The 25,536-nt window shown below is 38.9% G+C and overlaps 2 protein-coding genes across 7 annotated transcripts in view; both read left to right on the top strand.

The window, feature by feature from the left end:
* Positions 1 to 15,605, top strand: part of CSDE1 (cold shock domain containing E1) — a 50,636-nt gene extending 35,031 nt beyond the window's left edge. For 3 of the 6 annotated variants that reach the window (XM_063450392.1, XM_063450367.1, XM_063450351.1), the window contains 13 exons: positions 20 to 160; positions 482 to 646; positions 1,037 to 1,048; positions 2,500 to 2,547; positions 2,640 to 2,744; positions 8,736 to 8,911; positions 10,236 to 10,348; positions 11,069 to 11,188; positions 11,851 to 11,934; positions 13,001 to 13,179; positions 13,293 to 13,456; positions 13,825 to 13,957; positions 15,489 to 15,605. In XM_063450392.1, coding sequence (XP_063306462.1) covers positions 20 to 160; positions 482 to 646; positions 1,037 to 1,048; positions 2,500 to 2,547; positions 2,640 to 2,744; positions 8,736 to 8,911; positions 10,236 to 10,348; positions 11,069 to 11,188; positions 11,851 to 11,934; positions 13,001 to 13,179; positions 13,293 to 13,456; positions 13,825 to 13,957; positions 15,489 to 15,536 — 1,488 coding nt within the window. In that variant the 3' untranslated portion in view covers positions 15,537 to 15,605. The remainder of the gene's footprint in view (positions 1 to 19; positions 161 to 481; positions 647 to 1,036; positions 1,049 to 2,499; positions 2,548 to 2,639; positions 2,745 to 8,735; positions 8,912 to 10,235; positions 10,349 to 11,068; positions 11,189 to 11,850; positions 11,935 to 13,000; positions 13,180 to 13,292; positions 13,457 to 13,824; positions 13,958 to 15,488) is intronic. The other 3 variants (XM_063450375.1, XM_063450359.1, XM_063450383.1) reach the window with 3 other exon arrangements.
* SIKE1 (suppressor of IKBKE 1) overlaps positions 1 to 25,536 on the top strand; it is a 223,812-nt gene that overhangs the window by 130,821 nt on the left and 67,455 nt on the right. The gene's annotated exons all lie outside the window — the stretch shown is intronic.

Here is a 25,536-nt window from a genome sequence, read left to right as displayed (position 1 = left end):
TGCTGTTTCCCTTTCACAGGGTGTGATTGCAGCAATGAGGGATGGGTTTGGTTTTATAAAATGTGTTGATCGGGATGCCCGAATGTTCTTTCACTTCAGTGAAGTCCTGGATGGAAACCAGCTCCACATTTCTGATGAAGTTGAGTTTACTGTTGTCCCTGTGAGTAAACATTCTTAATACGGAGTCTAATAGTGCCCGTTAACATTCCGTAAGCCGCCAGTCTTGTAGCATTTTAAATGATTCTTCCCCAAACATAAACCAAAAACCAATTACTTCTCCATTGGAATTCTTGTCCTGGTATTTAGATGTGCCCTTGCATGTGGACTGTTTTGTGTCTTTATTTTGGACTTTGCAGGAGATCACCAACAATGGAGATACGTGCTGTATTGTAATGAGCCATAGTGGACCATCACTTTTACTTTGTTAAAGTGTTCATGTAACTATTCATATCTAAGTCTTAAGCTTGTGTTTCTGTTCTAGGACATGTTGTCTGCTCAAAGAAATCATGCCATAAGAATTAAAAAACTTCCAAAGGGGACAGTCTCGTTTCACACACAATCAGATCACCGTTTTGTTGGAATTGTGGAAAAAGAAGCAATCCCAGCCAGTGCGAAGTCAAACAGCCCCAACAAAGGAAAGGATAAGGTAACACACTTTTCAAGGGTTTTTTTGTCATAGAGCTCAGACATACTTTTGTTACTCCAGGGTATTTTCACAAGATTTTCCTTTGTCTAATCCCACCCTTGCTCTGGCAGTGCCTTTTCAATTATAGCAAGATCTTTGTCCAAAAGTGTCTTGAGTGTATCATTTAAGATCCCAACCTTGTGTTGGCCGAGTTGAAAGCTGCTGAGGACACAGTGTATAAAAATGTAGACTCCAAAACAAACGCTTGTCAGTACTGCTTAACATGATTTTTAGTTTCCGTTGCAGTGTTGAATAACTTTTAGACTTTCAATTTTTTTTATTTTATTTTTTAGTAATTTATGGTTTTCTTAATTTAACCTACATGTACTTTACGTTCTGGCCATTCTCCAGAAAAAGGAGAAGGTAAGCTGTTTAAGCATGATGTGAGTTGAGAGCCATTGTCTTTGTGGCTTTTAATAAACTAAAGTGTGTTCGCTGTGTTTTTGTTTGGTCCATACTTTTCTCGTCCTCCTTCATTCTGCCTCTGTCATCTCTTATCGAATATGTAGGTTGCATCTTGCTTAAGACAGTTATTAGGGTTATAAACGCTCTGTCCTAGAGGAATCTAAAAGGACCTTTGTTTTAATTTAATGGTGTGAAATGAAGAAAAAAAAATAGTGGGAAGTGAATATTTCATCATATCCAATTTAAACAAACAAAAAACAAAACCTTGTGTTTGGAACGAGATTTACCAGCATGCTCCTGACATCCTTTTCCTGATTTGCTGCTCATTCGTTTTTATGTGTTGCAACTTGTTTCATAACTGGTTTATTAATCATCTTAGTGGCATGGACCTTTGCCCCAAGTCTATATTCTAATAAGTCCCAGGGAAAATTGAATTTATGGAATACAAAATCTAAATTTAGGAGCTCTAGATAAACAGATCAAAATTATACTTTATTGTGAAGCCAGAAGAATATTGCATAAAATGTGCTATAGGTCCATTCTTTTCCGACAGCCAAGGATTTGAGCATTTCCCAGATCAGTTCCTATAGGTTTGCAGACAAAATATGCATAGCTGGTGTGCATTGAGTACTGGGTTGGAAACCCCTGGCCCAGAGTATAAAAGCAGAAGCCACTTAGATAAAATATAAACATGTAGGCATTGAGAGTTTGTCTCTAAACTCAATTTCTTTGAAATATGTTCCAAGTTAGTGACTGAATGTTGCAGGTAAAAGGTTTTGTGTGTGTGTGCATTATAGCAGATGAAGTTCAGTCTGTGGAATATAAAAATCCTGCTTAACGATGCTCTCCTAGAAAGCCTCCTTGCATCTTATTTGGGTAATGCAGTACAATAGCTGGAATGGCAACATTTATGTATTTCATGTGGCTCATATAAAACTTTGATACAATGATTAGATAAAGACGTAAAATACAGAATATGATCAAAGGTTGTTTGACACCATTTGATCATTAAAGCAGTACGATTTATGTGAGGTTTTTTGCACGGTTAAATAATTAAACCATTAAATGGCACAACCAATATTTAAGTCTTAATCTTTTTGAGCACAACATGCTAAATTGGTTAATTCCTGGGAATACTGTATTAATAGTCTATGCATGAACTCGGCACTACTGAAGGAATGCAATTGACTTGTGCCCAAGACAACATAGGGCAGCAAATTCAGTGTTTGCTTGGATGATATAACTAACAAGGACCTGTCTCCACCAGATAAGTGAAAGTTCCACTTTATTAACTAATTGTAACCACCACATTTGTTAAGCATCTTAGTACCATGCGTCCTATACTATACCTTTTAGCAAACCACCGGCTGTTTAGACGAAGTCTCTTATCCACATCTCTATTTTAATAGACAACAGCTGGCCTGGTCCCAGATAAGATTGTGGTAGTGGACAGAAAGGTGACTGGCTAATAATGTGGTTAATGTCTTAAGACACTGGTCAATCTTTGTGTGTGTGTTCATACTAAAACAGTGTTAATTTTCTGTAATAGGAAGGCGAAGAAGGAATAATCTCCTATGAAGATTGTGGTATTAGGCTGACCGTGCCATATCATCTGAAAGATCTGGAAGGATCAGCTCCTCAACCTGGCGATAAGGTAAGATTTATTCCCCTTCTCTCCCCCCCCCCACCCCTCATTGTAAAATTACAGTACAAACAGGCAGATACTATAGTTACACTAATTCTGTGAATGTGTCTGAGTGACATCTTTAATAAGTTTAGTTTAGGATGTAATGACCCCCCCCCCCCCTCCACTCATTTTTACAGGTGTTTAACGCCATTACGGCGTTCTATGCCATCCTGCATTAAAAGGGCTTTAAAGCCGTTGCTGCGGCATAGAACGCCGTAACGGCTTGCATCCCCTGGAGGTCCTGTGTACTCACCTCCGCCGCGATCCTCTTCTGGAGGGCTGCCTGACAGTAAAGAATTTAATATAAATTATATATTCATATGTAATTTCATTCTAACTGTATTTTGTTTATATAGGTAACAAAATACTTAGAATGACATTCTATATATATCTATATATAAAAACTCAAATATATAGATAAATACATATAATTACATAAAAGATTACATTAGTATACACGTAGAATTTAAATACCTATAAATGCATATATATTAAAATTCTACATGTATATTTAAACTTTTAACAAAATTATGTGATTTGATTAATTAAAATTTGACATGCCTGACAACACAGGGATCAAGTGCAGAGAATTTAATTCGCAAGCACTATATTTGACCCTGTAACTCTCCAAGACACCATAAAACCTGTACATAGGGGGTACTGTTTTACTCGGGAGACTTCACTGAACTCAAATATTAGTGTTTCAAACTGGTAAATTGTATTACAACGATGATATTTTAACCCCTTAAGGACGGAGGACGGTTCAGGACCGTCATCGGCATTTTTGCGTTGCCGACCGGTGACGGTCCTGAACTGTCCTAACCGTCCAATGTACTTACCCGATCGCCGTCGTTCCGGCGGCGATCGGCGGTGCTCCCGGTGTGGGGAGACTGCCTGCAGCCCAGACAGTCTCCCCATGGCGGTTTAGGACCCATGTGGCCATGTGATCGCCCAACAGGGCGACCACATGGTCACAATAGGTGTCCTAGTCTCTGCCTGCAGGGGGACTGTCTGTGCTGACAGGCAGTCTCCCTGCAACTGTAAAATCAGTGTAAAATCAAAAAAAAAATTAAAGTTATAGTTAATAAAAAAAAAATATTATATATGTGTATATATGATATATAGACATATATTATACCTATATAATATGTCTATATATCATATATATAATGTCATGCTAAGTGTATTTTTATATTAATATGTACATATTTTAATATAAAAATACACTTAAAATTAATTTACACACGTATATCTATATAATATATATAATAACTATATATAGTATATATATTATTATAAAATACGAATAATAAATAATTTAAATTAAATTTAAAAAATTAAAAATAATAATAAAAATTATATCTATACGAAATTTTATTCTAACTGTATTTTGATATTAATCTATATTTATATCAAAATACACTTAGAATGAAATTGTATATATATCTATGTATATATAAATAAATAAAAAGAATACGAACTATTCATCTGTCCATATACAAAATTACATAAATAATTATATAAATATACACGTAGACTTCAAATATATAAAAATGCATATATATTTAAATTCTACGTGCGTATTTATTTAATATTTTTACATAATGAAGTTGTTTATTGATTGCAATTTAAGGGACCTGCCTGCCAACCCAGGCCGAAAGTACAGAGAATTTAATTTGCTATCACTGTATTTTACCCTGTAACGTTCTACGACACCCTAAAACCTGTACATGGGAGGTACTGTTTTACTCGGGAGACTTCGCTGAACCCAAATATTAGTGATTCAAAACAGTAAAACCTATCACAGCGATGATATTGTCAGTGAAAGTGACTTTGTTTTGCATTTTTCACACACAAACAGCACTTTTACTGATGATATAATTGTTGTGATACATTTTCCAGTTTTTAAACACTAATATTTGTGTTCAGCAAAGTCTCCTGAGTAGAACAGGACCCCCCATGTACAGGTTTTATAGCGTTTTTGAAAGTTACAGGGTCAAATATATGGGTCAAATATTTTTACATTGAAAATGGCCAGGTTGGTTACGTTGCCTTTGAGAGCGTATGGTAGCCCAGGAATGAGAATTACCCCCATGATGGCATACCATTTGCAAAAGAAGACAACCCAAGGTATTGCAAATGGGGTATGTCCTGTCTTTTTTAGTAACCACTTAGTCACAAACACTGGCCAAAATTAGCGTTCAATTTAGTTTTTTACTTTTTTCACACACAAACAAATATGAACGCTAACTTTGGCCAGTGTTTGCGACTAAGTGGCTACTAAAAAAGTCTGGACATACCCCATATTGAATACCCTGGGCTGTCTACTTTTAAAAAAATATGTACATGTGGGGTGTTATTTAGCAATTTATGACAGATAATAGTGTTACAATGTCACTATTGATACATTTTAAAAATGTATGTTTTGAAACCGCAACATCCTACTTGTACTTATAGCCCTATAACATGCAAAAAAATAAACACTGGGTATTTTTGAACTCAGGACAACATTTTGAATCTATTTAGCAGTTTTTTCATTCGCTTTTGTAGATGAGTAAAAGATTTTTCACATAAAATTCAAAAAACGTGTTTTTTTTTCCAATTTTTCATCATATTTTTTCATTTTTTTAAAATTAAATTACATGAGATTATATAAATAATGGTATGTAAAGAAAGCCCCTTTTGTCCTGAAAAAAACAATATATAATTTTGTATGGGAACAGTAAATGAGAGAGAGGAAAATTACAGCTAAACACAAACACCACAAAAGTGTAAAAAGATGCCTGGTCGCAAATGTACAACATCGCAAAAACAGTCCGGTCCTTAAGGGGTTAAGTAAAAGTGAAGTTTTTTTTTTTTTTTTTTTTTTTACAAACGAACAGCACTTTTATGGGCTATTATTGTTGTGATATGTTGTACTGTTTTAAAACACTAATATTTGTGTTTAGTGAAATCTCCCGAGAATAACAGTACCCCCCATGTACAGGTTTTATGGTGTTTTGGAAAGTTAGAGAGTCACATATAAGGCTTGCATTTCATTTTTGTGACATTGAAATTTGCCCGATTGGTTATGTTGCCTTTGAGACGTATGGTAGCCCAGGAATGAGAATTACCCCCATGATGGCATACCATTTGCAAAAGTAGACAACCCAAGGTATTGCAAGTGGGGTATGTCCAGTCTTTCTTAGTAGCCACTTAGTCACAAACACTGGCCAAATATTCGTTTTTTGCTTTTTTTCACACAAAAAACAATATGAACGCTAACTTTGGCCAGTGTTTGTGGCTACTAGAAAGACTAAACACCCCACTTTCTTTTTTTTTTTTAAATTCTTTATTTTGGTTGTGCGTAGAGTAACATATAAAGTCACAGTGCCACAACAGCTGTGCGACTGGGAACAGTAAACAATAAACAGTTGCGTGGCTTGTTATATCATACAATGGTAACATTGCGTGGCTTGTTATATCATACACATTTTGGTTTTTGGTCGTTTTATATATATATAGCGGTCTCTATTGCTTGGGATTGCATTCCCGGTATCCTGTGTGAGCTTGTTGTCTCCGTCGGACCCTTTGCTAAGTGCGGTTTGCGGGAGATAAGCGGTGTGTGCTGCTTGTAGGCATATATGTGAGTGTCTGTGTCCGATCTGTTTGGCGTGCGTGGTATAACCCGGGAAATTTATAGTGAGTGGTGCATTTAAATGGCATATTCCCTGTAGCGGGATGATATGCCGCTCAGTGCCTTGCTTGGTGTGTTTGCCTGCCTCTGTTGGGTCTGGTTGCGGGTTCCCTGTGTAAGTTCTGCCAGGCGAGGGGGCGGTTAGTGATTCATGGCCCTTCGGCCGTCTAGTCAGGTGTGTCGAGAGTGTGATCAGTCGTTTTGGCAACTTGTAAATAGTTAAACATTAGTAAACATGGCAATCAGAGAAATTATAGAGAGAGCAAGAACAAAGAAAAAAAATCATGCTTTAGTGTAAAGTCCTTAGAGTGATGGTTCTCGCCTGTGAGTTCAGGTTGTTGCTGGGTCATGTTGTTCCCGAGTTGGACCTCGTGGGACGAAGGGGGTCACCCGGTCAGGGTTCCATGTGTGTGTCGAGGTGGTAGTACTTTGGGTTTCAGCGTGGCGTAGTGAGTCCGTCGGCAGCCCCAGGGCAGGTAATAGCGCCATTGCTTCTGTGAGGGTGCTTACTGTGTGTCTGGTGTCACCTTTCTGGATCCATAGGGCTCGGGTCATCAGCCACTTGTAGGGTATATTTTTCAGCCTCAGCAGCATGGTGAATGGTCTGAGGGACCGTCTCCAGGCGAGTGTGCTGCCAGTTAAGTCCGCATAAAATGTTAGATCCATCGCTTCAAACTGATAGGGTGAGCTTCCCCTAGTTGCCGCCACGACCGCCATTTTATCCTTGTGGCGCTGAAATTTTATGATTAGGTCTCTGGGTGTTTCGGTAGGTGCTGTAGCTGGCTTTGGGGCTCTGAAGAAGCCATCCAGTTGTGGTGTTTTAGCCTGTCGTGGCGAGAGTAGGGCTGTCAGCAAGCGCCTTAGCATGTGCGGTAATTCGTCTGTTGGGGTATTCTCCGGGATGCCTCGGATTTTTAAGTTATTTGCCCGCTTTGCATCTTCGAGTGCCGCGAACCGGTGCTCATGTCTCTCATTCTGGTTTTTGAGACCCTGTACCTCCGTTTGCAGCTCTGCTAGTTGCGTGGCTTGGTTATTAGATTCCGTTTCTAGTGCTCCCATTCTCCCGGTTAGTCCTTGGATGTCGGCCCGTAGGGACGCTACATCTGATTGGAGGGCGCGTTGGAGATCAGCGAGCAGTGCTTTCAACACCGCCGTCGTTACCGGCGAGGCATCCGCCTTTTGAGGAACCGGTTTTGGTGTCGGCTCCGCCGGGGGGTCTGCTTCGTCCTCTCCCGTGGAAAAGTCATCGGAGAATTCGGAGTAAGTTTCCGGATAGGCGGCCATTTTGGGCCTGGACGTCCCCGGTGTTTGGCGGAGCAGCTCGGCTATGTTAGGGCCCGGTCTCGGGTTCTCTTGCTTGGCCTTCTTTGATTTCCGCCCCATTGTGATGGTCCGGTACCTGGCGCTTCAGTAGGCTATGGTAGTACCGTTTAGGCGTTGCCAATTGCTGGGTTTTGCTCAGTTTGGGCCTAGTTGAGTCGGAGCTCATGCTCCATGCGACTGTCTCTCTCGGTTGCCTAAACACCCCACTTTCAATACCTTTGGTTGTCTACTTTTTCAAATGGTATGCCATTATGGGGGTAATTCTCATTGCTGGGCTACCACACCGTCTCAAAGGTAACATTACCAATCTGGCAAATTTCTATTTGAAAATGGAACGTTCTATACTTGACCCTGTAACTTTCCAAAACACCATAAAACCTGTTAATGGGGGGGTACTGTTGTACTCGTGAGACATCGCTGATTACAAATATGTGCATTTTTTGCAGTAAAACCTAACCGTATTAAGACATTCACGGCTAAACTGTCAGACGGAAATACAATTTAAAAAAAAAAAAAAAATCTTTTCTCCCTTTTATTTTATTCATAATAAATTATGTTCCATATATGAATAGTTAATGATAAATTAAAGCCCTGTTTCTCCTGAACAAAATTATATATAAGTGTAGGCGCACTTAATGTGACAGCGGTGAATTACGGTTGAACAGGCATGTAGCGCAAATTCCAGTTTTTGTTTACGTTTTGTTTTGAGCAGAACATGCACTATTGACTCCGTCCTGAAGAGGTCAAAGAACACTGCCTATTCCCGAGTTTTCTCCCTATATGCTGCCTTTTTAGTTCTTGTATACAATTTTGGCTTACCAATGACTTGAACGAGATGTGGGAAGAGCAAACATAGCTTTAAAAGAATTGGCTGCATACTGCATGTGGAGTAAATGTTGATGGGCTTTAATACTGGGTAAAGTCTCTGTGCATTTGCCTTTAAATGAATTTTTTTTCAGGTTGAGTTCAGCATTTGTGAAGCGAAAAGGACTGGCCAGCAGAGTGCAGTGTCCATGAAGGTGATGGGACGCAATTCTAACGGCAAAAGATTCATTGGTTATGTTGCCACACTAAAAGATAATTTTGGATTCATTGAAACTGCAAATCACGACAAAGAAATTTTTTTTCACTACAGGTAATTGCAGACATTTACTGTACAGTATATACAGTATGTTTAAAGCAATATTATAGCAGGCAACGGTCTTGATACACAAGGTTATAAACAAGACAAGTTTTTAGAGTTTGTTTGTAAACCCTTGATTATGAGCTATTCTAAGCAATTGAAAAACTACGGATTGTGTTGATTATGGTGCGTGGGGTCCTTGGTTGACCTCAAAGCCACACCCTATTTTTTTCCACTAAGATAATGAGCACTCTTACAGCCTTGTGTCTGTTTTGATGCTAGTGATAGCTGGGCTAGGTTACCTCAACCCTCGCAACTCTTAAAATCTTTCTGATCATCCGTTTCTTTAGTCTCTTGACACTGAAGAAGTTATGTAAAAGACTAAGAGTCATAGAAACTAATCTCATTTTATTTGACCACTCTAGATTTACCATTTGTGTAACTTAAAGGAACACTATAGGGTCAGAAATACAAACTTGTATTAGTGAATCTGCAGTGTTAAAAGCACATTTTAGCCCTCTGGCCCACCGTGTCCCACTTAAATTGTTTACTCACCTTTTATTTCAGCGCTCCGCCCCTGATCTGCCTCCTAGGTGGACATCCGAATCGATAATCTCTGCCAATCCATTGGTTTCTCATGTATAGCCAGTTGGGGCAGAGCCAAACGACCCACTGGCCAATCAACATCTCTTCTTAGATTTATGAAATCAACCCATCTCTATGGGGACGCTAAGTTCAGAGTCTGAACGTCAGTGATGCAGGTTATGCGGCACTGACCCAGGAAGCACATCTAGTGGCCACCTGAGTGACTGGAAGTGTCCCTAGGCAGCACTGTAAACGTTGCATTTTCTCTTTGCACAGCATGGTTAATTTAGATATATTTTATTTCTGCTGCTCTCTATTAGGCTTTTAGAGCCTACAATAGCTTTGTATGTATGACTAGAAGTACTTATCTGCAGCTTTAATAGAACTTTAAAGATCTGATTGAAAGTTAAACTTTTTTGAAGTCTGTCTCTCTGTCAGGGGAGGTGTAATTTAACTGTTAAATGACAAAACTGCGTAGTGCGACTGCAAGCAAATGATTTCTCTTGATGTTTAGAGTATTCCTGTTACTGCTGCTTTTCTATATTCATACCTGTACAGCTCCTGCTGTGGCCGTAGTGTTGTATATTGTAGGAGTTTAGTGATGCTATATAAAGGGATCATCTTCGTTGACTTAGTTGCTTCTGGGTTTGATGAGACCATCTTGCCAAACACTGCCTGGGAATAGAAAACTGGAAATATAATTTGTTATGCAGTAGCTTAAAAGGATGCTGATTTGTCTTTTTTTCTAAAGCGAGTATTCTGGAGATGTGGATAAGCTTGACTTGGGAGATATGGTGGAATATTGTTTGTCAAAAGGAAAAGGAAACAAGGTCAGCGCTGAGAGGGTCACAAAGGTCCATCAAGGTAACTATTGTCTTACTAGTTTTCCATTTCTCTCCAGAATCTGGCAGTGTTTATACCACAGAATTCATATTTTAGACTTGCATCTTTTGCAAGTGTATAGTGATAGTTTTACTGTAAGTCTTCTGCAGACACTGGGTTGCAGAAGTAGAGTAACTTGGTGTTCATTAGTAAAAAGGTAGGAAAAACAGCTAGGAAAATAGAACTGTTACATTGTTAGGTTTCTGATTGGGTACACGCCTCACATGAGGAAAAAGTGCCACTGTGGATATGGTTGCTAAACCCCACATACTTTGCTCAATCGAACTGCTGAAAGTAGCAAGACTGAGCCCATTATATATAAACATCATAAAGTTTAAGTTTGTAAGGGAAAAAGAGAAGCAATAACTATAGGAAACACAAAATAGAAAGCTATGCTATGGTTGGCATGGAGAAAATTTGAAATTGTTCAGCGTAGCCGTAAATACAGCAGGGTAGATTTCTACATTTGTTTGAGTCTTGGTAAAGTAAGGGGGGATCAAGTGCATATTAAATATAAGCTATAGCTAGACTTTACTTTTAATTTCAGTTTGGAATAGTCTTAACCAATTGCCATTCTTTTGAGGGTGTTTTTTTTTTTTTGGTTGTTTTGGGGGAGGGGGGAGAGAATGTATTGCATCCATATGTTTTGCTTCTCCTGGTAAACCGTGCACAATCTCCCAACTGTTGTTTTTTGCTATCTAGTTAACGGATCAAATGATGAAGTGGATCCAACATTGTATTGGGGTAAAGTTATCAGACCCTTGCGAAGTGTAGATCCAACACAGACTGAATACCAAGGAATGATAGAGCTTCTAGAAGAGGGTATGTATGTGTCTAATTTTACCAAAGGTTTACCAACCTATTCTCAAGTAGCTGAAGATGTTTGCAGTGTTTTTTGCCCGTTGGCAATATAGGCAAGCTGTAGTCGATTTTGCTTGTATTACCACTATTAAAACTTTCTGGGTATTGCATCACATGAGACCTAAATCATGACTACAGATTAAAAGAAATGGGCTTCAGAGAATGTGATATTGGCCAATAAAACGTTGTTTGGAGAATAATTATAAAATGTATTAAATACTGAAAGTATTGCACCATAGTGAAGTAAATGCCTTTTGAAACAGGCTTGCGAGACATCTTCAATGATTAAAGCACGATAGACCAGACCCTTTAGCAGTAACACTGTTACAAAGCTTCCTCGCAGGAGAAGTTCCAATGTTACCTTTATTTCAACATAAGAGAACAAGGGCACAAACTGTGTCGTATTGTAAAGGTAACACTTGAACTGATCTTGATATTTTGATCTGGCCCTTTTATTGTTTGACTGAACACATTCTAGTACTGTGCAAAAGACCTGGATATTTGAACGAATATCTAAAGTTGTCTATTTTTTTATTTATTTTTTTTTCTCTCTGCTACTTATTTATTCTTGCGACGATGTTAAAATATGCAATTATTTATGCCAACCTAACTTTCCTATTTAGTTGAAGATAAGCAGAAGATCACAGAAGAAACTCCCGAGGAAACTGAGGATTTAGAAGAGGATGACACCGAAGTGAACAAGCCAGGTAAGATAAATAAAGACCATTTTCTTGAATACTGGTTGTATCTACCGATTATGTGAATTAACCTAATTTTGTCGGACACTATTTACAATTGATCCCATGATAGTGCTAACATTTCTTATTGGATCTTACCCTCCTGGAAATGCAGAGAATACCCACAAAAAGTTTGTTGCACTCTTCTCCTACACTATACTTGAGCATCAGAAGGGCCAGGCTGCCGGTACTTGGGGACCCTCAGTCAATGATAAATGGTTCGAAAGTGGGATGACACCAGGAGATGACTGCACCATAACATTTTTAATAAAATGTAGCTGTGATGCCTAGAGTGGCTCTTTAAGTCCTATAGGTGGAACCAGTAAGGAATGTGTGCCGCATTCAGTGCAACCTGTATTGGTGCTAGAATATAAAATACCAAAGGGCTACTAATACGTTGTATCTGCATGTGGGCTACAAAGCAACATTGTGGCTGGATGGGAGCATTACTTTAACCTAGTTTAAACTGTATATCCGCTAGTTATGGTAGTTGCAACTGCTTTGAGCCTGGTTCAAATTCCAGTCAGAACACACCACCAGTAAGTGTCCAATGGGCAAGACACTGAATGTTCTAGGAAACAAACCACCCCACACAATGGTTCCACCTGTCGATCTGGCCACACTCCCATGAGGCGGTCGGCACCAGCAGACAACACCAATCCTTCCCAGCACCAAAAAGAGTAGAAAAACGGGCAGCACTCCAGGATACAAGTTGTCAGTTTATTAGAGGGTAAGTAACCTCTGTAGTGCAAGTTTCGGCTCCTTAGAGCATGGTTAAGGCTCGAAGGAGCCGAAACGTTGCACTACTGAGGCTCCTAACCCTTTAATAGACTGACAACTTGTATCCTGGAGTGCCGCCCGTTTTTCTAGTCTACTGAATGACCTAGATTTGCCTACCTTGATCCTCATTGATTGCCAGTTAATTTGCGCAGGTCTTCACCTCTTACCGTTTCTATCATTGTAAAGCTCTGTGGAATATGTTGGCGGTACATAAATACTAATAATAATCAGCTGATAATTATTTCTAACATTTTAGCTAGCATGAAAGGACAACTTATCCCGTTTGGCATAGTGGGAATGATCAATAAAGCAGATTGCCTCCAAAAGGGAGAAATGGTAAAGTTCCAGCTTTGCGTTCTGGGTCAGAATGGTCAGACAATGGCTTGCAACATCGAGCCCCTCCGCAGAGGTACAGTGGAGTGCGTGAAAGATCAGGTTAGTACCTTTTAAAACTACTTACCTGCAGCCATATTTCGTCTATTGCCATGTCAAGATTGATGTCTCAATGTTTTGAATAACCAGTGTGTTTTATATCTTGTGTCTTTCAGTTTGGCTTTATTAATTATGAAGTAGGTGATAGCAAGAAGCTTTTCTTCCATGTGAAGGAGATTCAAGATGGGGTTGAGCTGCAGGCAGGGGATGAAGTGGAGTTCTCTGTGATCTTGAATCAGCGTACTGGGAAATGCAGTGGCTGTAATGTTACACTTCTGAGGTAAATTTTATAAGTTTTATATTTGCATCCTTTCATATGTTACACAACATAGCTCCAAAGTGGGTTTTCTCACACCCTCTGCCGCTGCCTATCAAATGACCACTGAATATAAGGCAGGTTGGAGCCCTCAGTCGGTTAATTCACGGTGCTTGTACGATTTCAGGGTCGTAGTTATATTTATAGTTATAAGTCTGTAAAAATAAATAAATAAAAATAAATACCAAGCTGCCATACAATTGTAGCCGTGTGCTCAGCTGGAGCCCCACTCAAACACATCTTATGAAGTGATCAGCTAGCCATGCCACCATATAATATATGCTTGCTTCATATACAGTTTTTATACTAAAAGTTAACCTGTTTTCTTACAGTAAAGGTCCTGAAATGGTGGCAGCCCCTCGACCTGATAGGTTAGTGAGTCGTTTAAAGAGCATAACCCTGGATGATGCCAGTGCACCCCGTCTCATCGTTCTACGTCAGCCTAAAGGCCCGGATAACACAAAGGTAAATCTGGCTTTTATATAACTTGTGTATGCTAAACTGTTCGCGGTATCGCATTTATCACTTACGACGTGTTATAGCTGTAGCAGAGAGGCTTTAGAAGAGCATGGAGCACCACAAACCCTTAGAAATCTTGGAAAGTGTTCTCTTTAACATTAGGTTTACTTATCCCTGTCATTTGTATTTGTAAAAAAAGTTTTTTAAATGCAGAAATCTGCTCCCTATTAAAGGGATGTTATAGTTGCCAAAACATTGGCTTAATGAAGTGATTTTGGTGTATAGATCATGCCCCTGCAGTCTAGCTGCTCACTTCTGGCATTTAAAAGTCAATTTGCTTTATACATCTCTAATAATTATTATTATTATTATTATTATTGCCATTTATCTAGAGCCAACAGATTCTGTAGCGCTTTACAATATTATGAGAGTAGGGATGTAACTATAAATAGGACAATTTACAAGAAAACTTACAGGAACAATAGGTTGAAGAGGACCCTGCTCAAACTTACACCTACTTGCATGTGACTTGCACAGCCTTCATAAACATTTCCTGTTCCTTTTATTGCACAGTCTATTTAATCTAGAATTGTTTTATCCTGATCTGTTAATAGCTGACTAGAGCCTGCAGTAGCCTCCTGTGTGTGATTAACGTTCATTTTACAGAGCAGAATAACTTCTAAAGCAAGTTAACATCTGATTGAAAGTGTGTCACACCCTGGCTAGGGCTGCATAGAAACAAGTCATTTAATTTCTTGGTTCTGTCACTTATGAGTTAGACTGCCGGTGCTTGGATCTATACACTCAAACAGCTTAAATAAGCTAAAGTGTTTTATAATTCAATGTTTATTAAAGATCAGTCATGTATTCAAGGCAGAGACAATACATCAATACTGAGTATATGAATATTGTCATACAGTCTGTACAAGAACCTACAGAGAATTACCAAATACAATAGGTTTGTTACAGGTTAATCTGTTTAAGGTGTATCCACAGTGAAGAATAGGGTTATTTTAAGCCATGAAATCGGCAGATCTCTCTTAAACCATATTGGTGATGGGGAAGTATAGAAAGTAGGGGAAAGGAGAGTATAAATAGCTTATTTTGATGGCTATAGTATGCCTTTAATCGTTGTTATAAGCTTTGTTCTTTCAACCTGGCAGTTGGCATAGACAAAGTATACAGCAAATAGAGACCTCCCCTCCCCAGTTTGTGCCCTTGCTCTGCCTTCTCTGAACGGGATTCTCATTTGTTAAATCTTTACATACATTTAAAGGTGGGGAGGGGAACAGGTATTATAGATTACTTTCAATGTTCTATTCAATAGAATAAATTCCAGAAAATTGATAGTTCCCCTTAATGTAGAACCTGCCTGCAAAATGGCTGGAACCTTGTTTTAAATATACTACAGGTTTGGGGGTTAATCTAAATTTATGGCATTGTTCACTCTAACTAAAGCTACTTTTGGGGAGGTATTTGAGCTTAACAGACTTTTTTTTTTTTTTTAATATGTATATTTTATTTTCTTTCTATGCAGGGATTTGTCACCGAAAGAAAGATCCGTCAAGCTGGTGTTATTGACTGATTTCCATCAGCAGAAGCACATTACCTAATCAAACATGATTAAACAACATCTCTTTGCTGCCCATATAAATTCTTTTGACTCTTATTCTGTGTAACGATTACACTCATTTTAACATCTTGTGTTCAAGCCAGGAAACATTCAGAGAAATATACCCTTTTTAAATAATGCACACTTGCAAGTGAGGAGTTAAACATTGAAGCCTTATAGTATGGATTTTTTTTCTTTTCTTTAAGAAGCTTTGTTTTGAATGGTGCATCCTACAGCAGTAACAGACGAATCCCTTTTTTTTTTTTTTGGTCTGTTATGGTAACAAAGCGTGATTTAACCTTTCCAGAATTCTGCACTTCACACGGTTTAGCATATATTCTACCTCCAATATTGCAAATCTGGTTTTTACTTTGCCTCTGACTTACTGTAACTTTTCATTTTTATTAAAGACTTTTTTTTTTTTATATATATTCCCATCTAGTGGACCATGCATTAATGGTGGAGTATATGCTATCCAAGCGTTTCTTAAAACACAAATGCTTGTGAAGCCCTTTTTGGATCCAACTAAAGGAGTTTTCTTTTCCTCCCCCAAAACAAAAGGTTTTTTATTTTTAGTTTTTAATTAAATAAAGCAATTCCAAAGCACTTTGTTTGCTTGAATTTTATCTTTAAGTGACTTTGGAGGTGCAGAATTCTGCACAGGTAACGTGCCATCACTATGAATTTAAATATATATAAGAGCGCACAGTTTTGATTTTTTTTCTTTGCTGCTTTGACACTGCAGCGCTTATAAATGTTCATCAATTCAAAAAAGGAAAAAAAAATGTGCCTGAATATTTGGGGGATGGGTTTTCTACTTTTTTTTTTTTTCTTTTTTTCTTCATTTACTGCAACCACTTGTACTGAAATTCTTTAAGCTTTTTAATAGCTATATTGATATTCGCATCAAGGTAACTATAGAAAGTTTTTTTTTTTTTTTTTTTTGTTTTTTTTCTTCATACTTTCTTGCCATTATTTATGTTTTGGTTTTTGTTTTTCCCTGTTACTCCCCCTGCCTCAACTATCAAGCAAGAAAACACAATTTAAAGTATTTTAAACCAGAAAGATTTTCTTTGGACTGAGGAAAGAGGTTTTTTTGTTTTAACCTCTATTCGTATTTAGGGGTTCTTTTGTTGGAGACACCTTTGTAAAAACAAAAATAAAAAAAATAAACTTGGCTCCAATTTTTTTTTTTTTGTTTAATGGCAAAAAATGAAATAGAATAAAGTTTTACCAATTAATTTTGAAATAAGTTGCTTTTTTTTGTGCCCTCTTGCTCACTGTGCATGGAAAGGTGTTTTTCAGTCTTACAAGCCTAAATATTTCACAGATTGATCTGAATACATTTTACTATTCACTGCACATTGAAGTAGACTGCTATAGGATTACAAATAAACCATTCCGGATGGCACAGGCTTCCCCAACCCTCCAGATGTTGCTGAACTACAACTCCCATGATTCTATGAATAAAATAGGCTGAGAGTTGTAGTTCAGCAACATCTGGAGGGCCGGAGTTTGGGTAAGCAGGCTATAGCACTTTAAAAATGCACATCCAGTTAGGCATTTGGCATTATAAGCTCAGGTGGGACCTTCCCATATCTAGTGGAACACACTTATTTATTCAGCAAAACAGATGCTGTCACTAGACTCGCACAGTATCTTAGTGGGTATAAAACTGATCACTCAATCCAGAACAATTTTTGATGCAGTAGAAACAATTGCATGCATTTCAAAAGCCATTGGAACAATGAAAATAGATTTGGAATTTTAATTTTTTTTATTTTTGTTGCATGCATCTGTTTATAGCACTACATAATGAGACTGCGTTTATTAAAGGATGAAGCCAACCAGAGAGCATAAATTGGAAAGTCTGCAGAGGAAGCAGGTGAAACCAATTGGTGTGTGAACAGAGGAGAATTTACTTAATTAGTTGACATGTTCCAAACATACTGCAAAAGTCCCAGATAAAATTAAAATGTAGTTTTGGAAAAAGTTATGGGGCCATAGTCCTTTCTATTTTCAGTTTCATTGGGGAAAATAGCAATGTATGAGAAATATATTCAATAACTGTAAGGACTGTTCATGCAAAGATTAGCTGTCCCCAGTAACTGCATGCCTATCTGTGGCAGCAATTGTTTGCACCTCCAGATATAGATGTTCTTGCTGCGGCATGAATGCAGTTACTGGAAGCCTCCGCACTGAGACTTCCAGTAACTGCTTAAGTCAGTGAAACTAAATAGAATTGCTGTGACAGCTTGTCTATGTTCTTTGCTGTTGGTGACCATTGATCCTCTGCTGCAGCAGTGCATGCCCGTATCGGCACTGAGGCCTTGGAAGACAATTGCAGTGGTGACAAGCCTTGGCTTTTCTTGTCAGTGAAGGCTTGTAAACCCTAAGAATTTGCTCGCAAAGCAATCAGTGTAGGGCCCAATCTACTAAATATTACATATATAATTTACTATAATTTTAGCTAGCGATGGTTAGAAATCAAAAGTGCTTTCCAATGGGCTTTTAGAAGACGTTGGACGACCTCATGCAAGGCATCAAAGTCTGTGAAGCTACTGGAAATGTCAATAGTGACAGTCTGGTAGATTGCGCGTCTAGGTGGGACAGAGTGCGCCCAGACCACTTCAATGAGATGTAGTGGTCTGGATGCTTATAGTGTCCTTTTAATTATAATGCACACACTAGACTTGTGAACAAATCCAAAGAAATAAAATTCCTGTTAATCCAAGTCTGAACTAAACAATCCATCCAATATTTACATAATGAACCCGTCCATTGCACGGACTGCTTTTTTTTGGAGTTGACTCTCTAAACAAAGAATTGTGATGAAATAAAAATCTAATTGAAAATAGCTGGGGGGTGGAAATCTCCAGCTCTGCTGTAGTAACAACTAGGCACCTTGTCATTATCCATGAGATTGAGGTAGTGGAGGTCTCTGAAACAAGCCTGACCAAAAAATTTCTCAGCACCCAAACAGGTTTTTAACAAAAAATAAAGAAATTAAAAGTACAGCACTATAGGCACCAAAACAACTTTAGTGTAATGAAGGAGGTTTAGTGTCAAGATAGTTATGCAATTTCCGAGGTTGAATGGGGAAAGACTCAAGTTCAATCATGAAGGCCATTTTTTTTTTCCCCCCCATATGGTGGCAGTAGGTATGGGTTGTGCTTCCTAATTGGGGCAAGCATCTGCAAGATAGGTGATTAACTCCTTAAAGACACATGATGGAAATATTCCGTCATGATTCCATTTTATTCCAGAAGTTGTGTCTTTAAGGGGTTAAGAAAAGTCCCTCCTCTTTACCCTATAAAGGGCTTCCCTGTCAAACCCACCTCAGTTCTTCCTTGTCCCTGCATGGGACAGATCAAGCGTCCATTGAGGTAAGGCACAGGTTGCTGTCGGGGGGAGGAAGCCAGATAGCCGCCTGGGTGGTAGGCCAAGCATCCCTCTCTGTTTAACTTTGCGCAGAGTATGTTCCGGCTTGGTGAGTATGGTTGGGCCGGGGGACGCCTTCACTATGTTTCAGACCACGTGCCTGTGCGCAGCAGTGGAACACACGTCCGGGTGGTGTTGCGTTCCAATGAAGCTCTGGGTGCGATTTTTGCGCTTGCGCAAACCAAAACATATGGGGAACTGCCAAGTGCGGCGTGCTGTTCTCTCTGGCAGCAGGAAGCTTGTCAGAAGGGTTTCCTGTGTCTCCAACCCCCTGACACGGCTCAGAGGTTTTCAAGGGGTTTGCCTTGAAAATCTGTTCTTATTAAAGTTGCAAGTTATGGATGGAATTGTTTTGCAGAAAGTGGACTGTATGTGCAAAATGGACTGTTCGTACACCGTGCCTCTGCCATACACGGCTTTTGCTCATTGTATCTGTGCTACTCACCTTAATATAGTTCTGGGGTTTATAGATATGACCAAGGTGGTGCAATTTCTTGGTTAAAATTAAGCCGAGAATATGCAATCCATTCCTATCTTTGAATTCTCATAGAGAATCAAATAGTGTATCCGCTGCTCTGCCTGAGATGTTCTGCAGGTACGGAAGAGAAGCGTCCTTTGATTACTTCTAATGTCTGGCGAATGTTTATCTACCTCTTCTTAAGACATGTCTTGGTTCCCACCTGATGTACTGAGATGGTTCATTAGTGAATCGGTCATGGGGCAGGATAAATCTCCTAAACTTTAATGAGGGATATCTGTTCCTCAAACCCCATGTCTTTCTTATATGCAGAACACTGTAACAAGCCTTTCTTGTCCGAAGTTTTAATAGGTTTACCATCAAATGGATAGTTACACCCCCAGGTACACAGGGAATCCATAAAATTCGTCAGAAGTAGCTGCTTTAAAAACAATGTCGTAAGAAAGGCTGAGCACTCTTGCAGACAATCTTTCCGGAGTGCTCGGTTTTGGTATGGCTCTTTGCTGGCAGGTGCAGCGGTGTCCAAAACTTATAACTTTGTTTACAATCGTTAATGGAGGTTATTTGTCTCCTGATAAGCAGCTTGTCAGTTTTTATTTGTGATTGTCACATATTTTATATAGGTTTGACTAATAAAATTTGACAATGACGGCCAGGAGTGTGGGGAACTACGATACAAAGTCACAGACCAATAATAAGTGTTACAATGCATGACTCTCCCACACATAGCATACAATGCCTCCCCTTTGCCTGGAAGATAATGGAGTCAGATACTGTATTAACTAAATGATCCCCAGGCAGAAAAAACACATTTTTTTTATAAAACCTCCAAAACACACAATATCCCCACAAATGTTACATCCCCTGGTCTGGGTGACCAACATATCCAAAAATCACCCAGTTGTGCAAATAATGAAACATTATCATAATGTCATAATGCTAATAGCTATGATTTACTATGGCCACACGATGCCAGACAAATGCACCGCTTCGGCCACAAAAGAGTTAAAGGACCACTCTAGGCACCCAGACCACTTCAGCTTAATGAGGTGGTCTGGGTGCCAGGTCCCTCTAGGAGTAACCCTTTTTTTTTTTTTTTTTTTTTAAATATAAACACAGCAGAGCACTGCTATGTTTATAATAGGGTTAATCTAGCCTCCAAATCCTCTAGTGGCTGCCTCACTGACAGCCGCTAGAGGCGCTTGCGTGATTCTCACTGTGAAAATCACAGTAAGAGCACGCAAGCGTCCATATGAGACTGGCTGAATGCGCGCTCAGCTCTTGCTGCGCATGCGCATTCAGCCGAAAGGGAGGATCGGAGGCGGAGAGGAGGAGGAGAGCTCGAGGAGAGCTCCCCGCCCGGCGCTGGAGAAAGGTAAGTGTTTAACCCCTTCCTCTCCCCAGAGCCCGGCGGGAGGTGGTCCCTGAGGGTGGGGGCACCCTCAGGGCACTATAGTGCCAGGAAAACGAGTGTTTTCCTGGCACTATAGTGGTCCTTTAAAGTTCTCCTGTTAAATATACAGGAGTACAGCATGTTAAATTATGTGGTAGTATGTATACCCTTTTACCAGCATTGCAGCGTTAGCACCGGCCTACCTCAGACCGTGCATTATAAGAGGATTGTTTTGTTTTGAAAGAACATTAGCCTGTGTAAATATTCAGTCACATGTGTTGCATAATTCGTACCTGCAGTTTCGTAGATTTTTAGGTTTTATCTAAAGCAAAAACAAATCTTGCAAAGTTTATGTACACTTAATTTACTTAATTGCATGTTTATTTAACTACGTAAAAGGCTACCCATGCTGAAAGCGCCATCGCACGCGTAGTTAGACATAGGTATTGCTCAGATGGCTAGAAAGCCTGCATAATGCGTTAATATCCCTATCGAATGCCCTTGATATATCAAAGTCTAAGTACAATTTACTTTATTGCTTGTTTATTCTGACTTGTATGCCTCTGCGCAGGCAACCAAATGTTATTTCTACCAATTCGTAAAATGTCTGCCAACACTTTTTTGCGACTCTAATAAACATATTCAAAACAAAAATCACCCAGATCGGTTCAGGAATTCTATGGAAGTCACATAGGGGATTTGAAGTAAAATATAAAATACCGAACGTATAGCTTTGGGAGAACGTCCGTGGAAGGTAAGTAATTAGCGGTGTTTGTGCCGTCGAGTGTCGATTTAAGTTCCATGTACTCGATGACCAAAAACTGCTCATTGTGCTTGCGGCTTAAGATGGTCGCCAGCACATGTTCAAAGTGCTGCTTCGACCGTTCGGGAATTCGAAGTGCTGTTTCTAACCATTTCGGGAATTCGAAGTGTTACTGTTACAAGTCTAAAAGGCACAAACAGTGGTTTTAAGCAAGGTTTATCACAGGGGCCGTAGTCACAGCATAGGAGGCTGGCAAACAGGTCCCTTTCACCACAGTGTTTCTGTTTGATTCAAGGAGTTTGAGATATGGTTCTGTGAACCACGAATTTCGCTGGGTTCCTCCGGAATCTCCTGGTTATCAAACTCTGATCATTCCTTTAAATCGGTTATGAATTTAAATTAATTGGTTCCTCTCCTGATGTTCAGAATTGAAACTTCTGCTTCTGTAACTGATTCTGCATAAAGGAATTTCATGGTGTTTATAGATCAGAGATATATTCCCACATATCCCTATTGTTGTCCCACAGGAAGTTTTCTGAAAATACACCATAATACGTGGATTGTAGAGATTACATTGCTCTTTAAAACGCTCCCATAACAGCATATTTTAGGGAACGAGGCATTCCCTACTTGGGAGTTTGGCTACTTATTGCTTATTGGGACGTTTGCACCTTAAGTATGTTCGGGTAGCTAGCAGAGTGTTACAGGAACACTGTTGGATACGGAGACTATAAAGTATTTTCTTCTTCTCCAGGAAACAGTTTTTTTTTTTTGAGGTTTGTGTTAGCCTTAAAACGTTACCTCTGCATCTACTGCACTCATAAAGGAAAGGTCCAATTTATTAATAAAGCTAAAATTCCTCCATAAGGACAGGAAATGAGATTGCTGGGATGTCTGACATATATAGCTTGGAGGAAAGACGAGACGGGGGGGGATATGATAGAAACATTTAAATACATAAAGGGAATCAACACAGTAAAGGAGGAGACTAATTTAAGACTATGTCCTCTTGTTGTGGTAGATCTCATTCTTTTCAATATAGAGGGGCAAAGGTTTAAAAATATCAGGAAGTATTACTTTACTGAGAGGGTAGTGGATGCATGGAATAGCCTTCCAGCTGAAGTGGTAGAGGTTAACACAGTGCAGGAGTTTAAGCATGCGTGGGATAGGCATAAGGCTATCCTAACTATAAGATAATTAAAGTATTTAGAAAATTGGGCAGACTAGATGGGCCGAATGGTTCTTATCTGCCGTCACATTCTATGTTCCTATCTTCAATTCCTGCGGTCAACTGGGCAAAATCTGGATTTGGCCGCTACAGTGGAAAATTCTCCTCTTTGGGTCAAAGTGTGGAAATCTTGGATTTCTGCCTAGACTCTCTTTGAAAAAAGTCGAAGCTGTCCTTTCTGCCTTTAAAAGGAGTAATTTTCACCACAGAATGCATCTAACACAGTTTAGTTTGCTCGTCTAAATTGTCTAATGTGCCAGTGTTCTTGGTCCTAAGAAAAATAGTTCACTAATTTCAGAGCTTTTAAGGCAGTTTTTCACTCCCCACACCAATTCAGATCTTGGTTGATTGAGGGACCAATTACAATGCAGTCTTTCCCTCACGTCAACAGACAGGATGTTGCCAGAGGCAAGGTCTGTTTCAGCTATGTACCAAAACGAAATAAAATATTATACATTACATATTAAGAAGTGGAGCGGTATTGAAATTGCAATAGGTCCCTCTCCCACATGCACCACAGTTTACAAGAGGAAAAGAAAGGTACTTATATTGTTCACTGAATGGTGTTCCAATTCATACTCGGCATGTAAGAAAAATACAAAAACAAAAGAATCATAGAACAGATCTGTGAGGCTTACTTGAAGCTTCTTAAAAGATATTGAAAATACAGGTAGTGGCTTAATTATATGTAAAACAATTTATTACCAATATACCAATTATAATTATGCAAAAAATAAAAGTAAACATAAAAATTTAATATAAAACAAAAGTGTACAGCGTATCACTGCTTAGTTAGCAACTCCAAAGCAAGCGATTGCCCAATACACAGACAAAACAGATTACTGCTAAACAGATAGGACATAAGGCAGGTTGGCTGCTTACTAGATGGTGTGGTGAGTAAAATGGTATATGTTCCCGTTACTCACAAACAGGCTTTCCCACACTGGGAGATGTCTCCTGGGTTAGGGGGTCAATGGAGGTTCTTTCACTCTAGTCCGGGTGGTGTGCAAGCGATCAAAGAAGCTGCTGCTTTCGAAAATCCCGGCTGGTTGATAAGCTCCGCCCCTTCTCAAAGTACTTCCGTGTTCGTCTACGCGTTTCTCCGTTCACAGACGGCTTCGTCAGGACGTAATGTGCTAAGTCCCTCCTCGCTCTCAGGATTTTTATACGAAAAGTCTTTTCTCTCATTGGTGTGTTCCACCTTACTTCATTTGCATATGTGAGACGTTCAGAGAGCCTCCGGACCGGCAAGCTCAAAAGGTGTTTGCTTTACTTTTAAAATGGACAGTCCACATTTACAGCAGCAATCTGCATATTGTTATTCGCACCAAGTTCGCTCCCAGCTACGCGAATTTATTTATGTCACGCTGGGAATCCCTCCATTTTGGAGATGAGAGTGGCTGGGAGTCGAACTTGGTGCTGTACAGGCGTTACATCGATGATTTGTTTTTTATTTGGCGAGGAGGAGAAGAACTACTCCAATCATTTATTAAACATGTCAATTCAAATCAATGGGGGATCAGTCTATCCTTCGACTATAGTGACAAAGAGGTAAATTTTTTGGACCTCACTCTGTATATAGAAGCAGGAGACATTAAGACCAAATCCTTTTTTAAGTCCATCGATGTAAATAGTTACATAGAAATGAGTAGTTGCCACTTTAGCCCTTGGCTCACTAACATCCCGAAAGGGCAACTAACCAGAATAAAAAGGAATTGTACGGATCAGAGTGTTTTTGTATACCAAAGCCAACGGGTTTTGACTGACTTTAAAGAAAGAGGCTATCACGATCACATTCTATGTAAAGCTGTAGAGGATACACAGAGTATAAGTAGGAACAATCTATTGAAATATAAAACCCAGAGAACAGATAAGAGAGAAGAGAATTATGTCCCTTTTATCTGTCAGTTTTCAGGGCCACAAAATAGCTAAGTCAGAAAAATTATTTCTGAACATTGGCATTGGTTACTAAAAGATCCCGTCCTATCGAAATTTCTACCTTCCATTCCAAAAATAGTACACAGAGGGGTAAAAAATTTAAAAAGAATTTTAACAGATAATATCCCGAATAAAAATCAAATTAAACCTAATTTCATTAACCAACTAAAGGGTTTCTATAAATGTGGATACTGCAATGCCTGTCGGAACACAAACAGTGGAAAACAAACCACTAAAGATTTTTCAGCCAATGGGAAAATATATAAGATAAAAGAACTGATAACTTGCCAAACACAAAATGTAATCTATATGTTAATGTGTCCATGTGGCTTGAGGTACATAGGCCGTACAACTAGACAACTACGAGTAAGAATATGTGAGCATGCATACAATATTAAGAGAAAATACCAATTACATCAAGTTTCCCTACATTTTGAGGAGTTTCACAACTCTGACCCCTCCCTCTTAAACTTTATAGGGATCCAACAGATCAATAAGAACTGGAGAGGAGGCAATATGATTGAAAATGTAGGCCGTACAGAAATGAGATGGATATTTGAACTGAATACTCTCATTCCTAATGGAATGAACAACGACTTCGAAATCTGCCATTTTTTATAAAAAAAATTTAGAATTTTTTATAAATTTTTTATAAGTTTCAAGATTCTTTAAGTTAGTTTTTATTTTTATTTTTATTGTATTTTTATTTTTATATTTATTTTTATTTTATTT

The sequence above is a fragment of the Pelobates fuscus genome, chromosome 1 (genome assembly GCF_036172605.1).
Source record: "Pelobates fuscus isolate aPelFus1 chromosome 1, aPelFus1.pri, whole genome shotgun sequence".
NCBI classification, from domain to species: Eukaryota; Metazoa; Chordata; class Amphibia; order Anura; family Pelobatidae; genus Pelobates; species Pelobates fuscus.
Note: the sequence above shows the minus strand (reverse complement) of the source record. Positions and strands in the feature narration are given on the sequence as shown.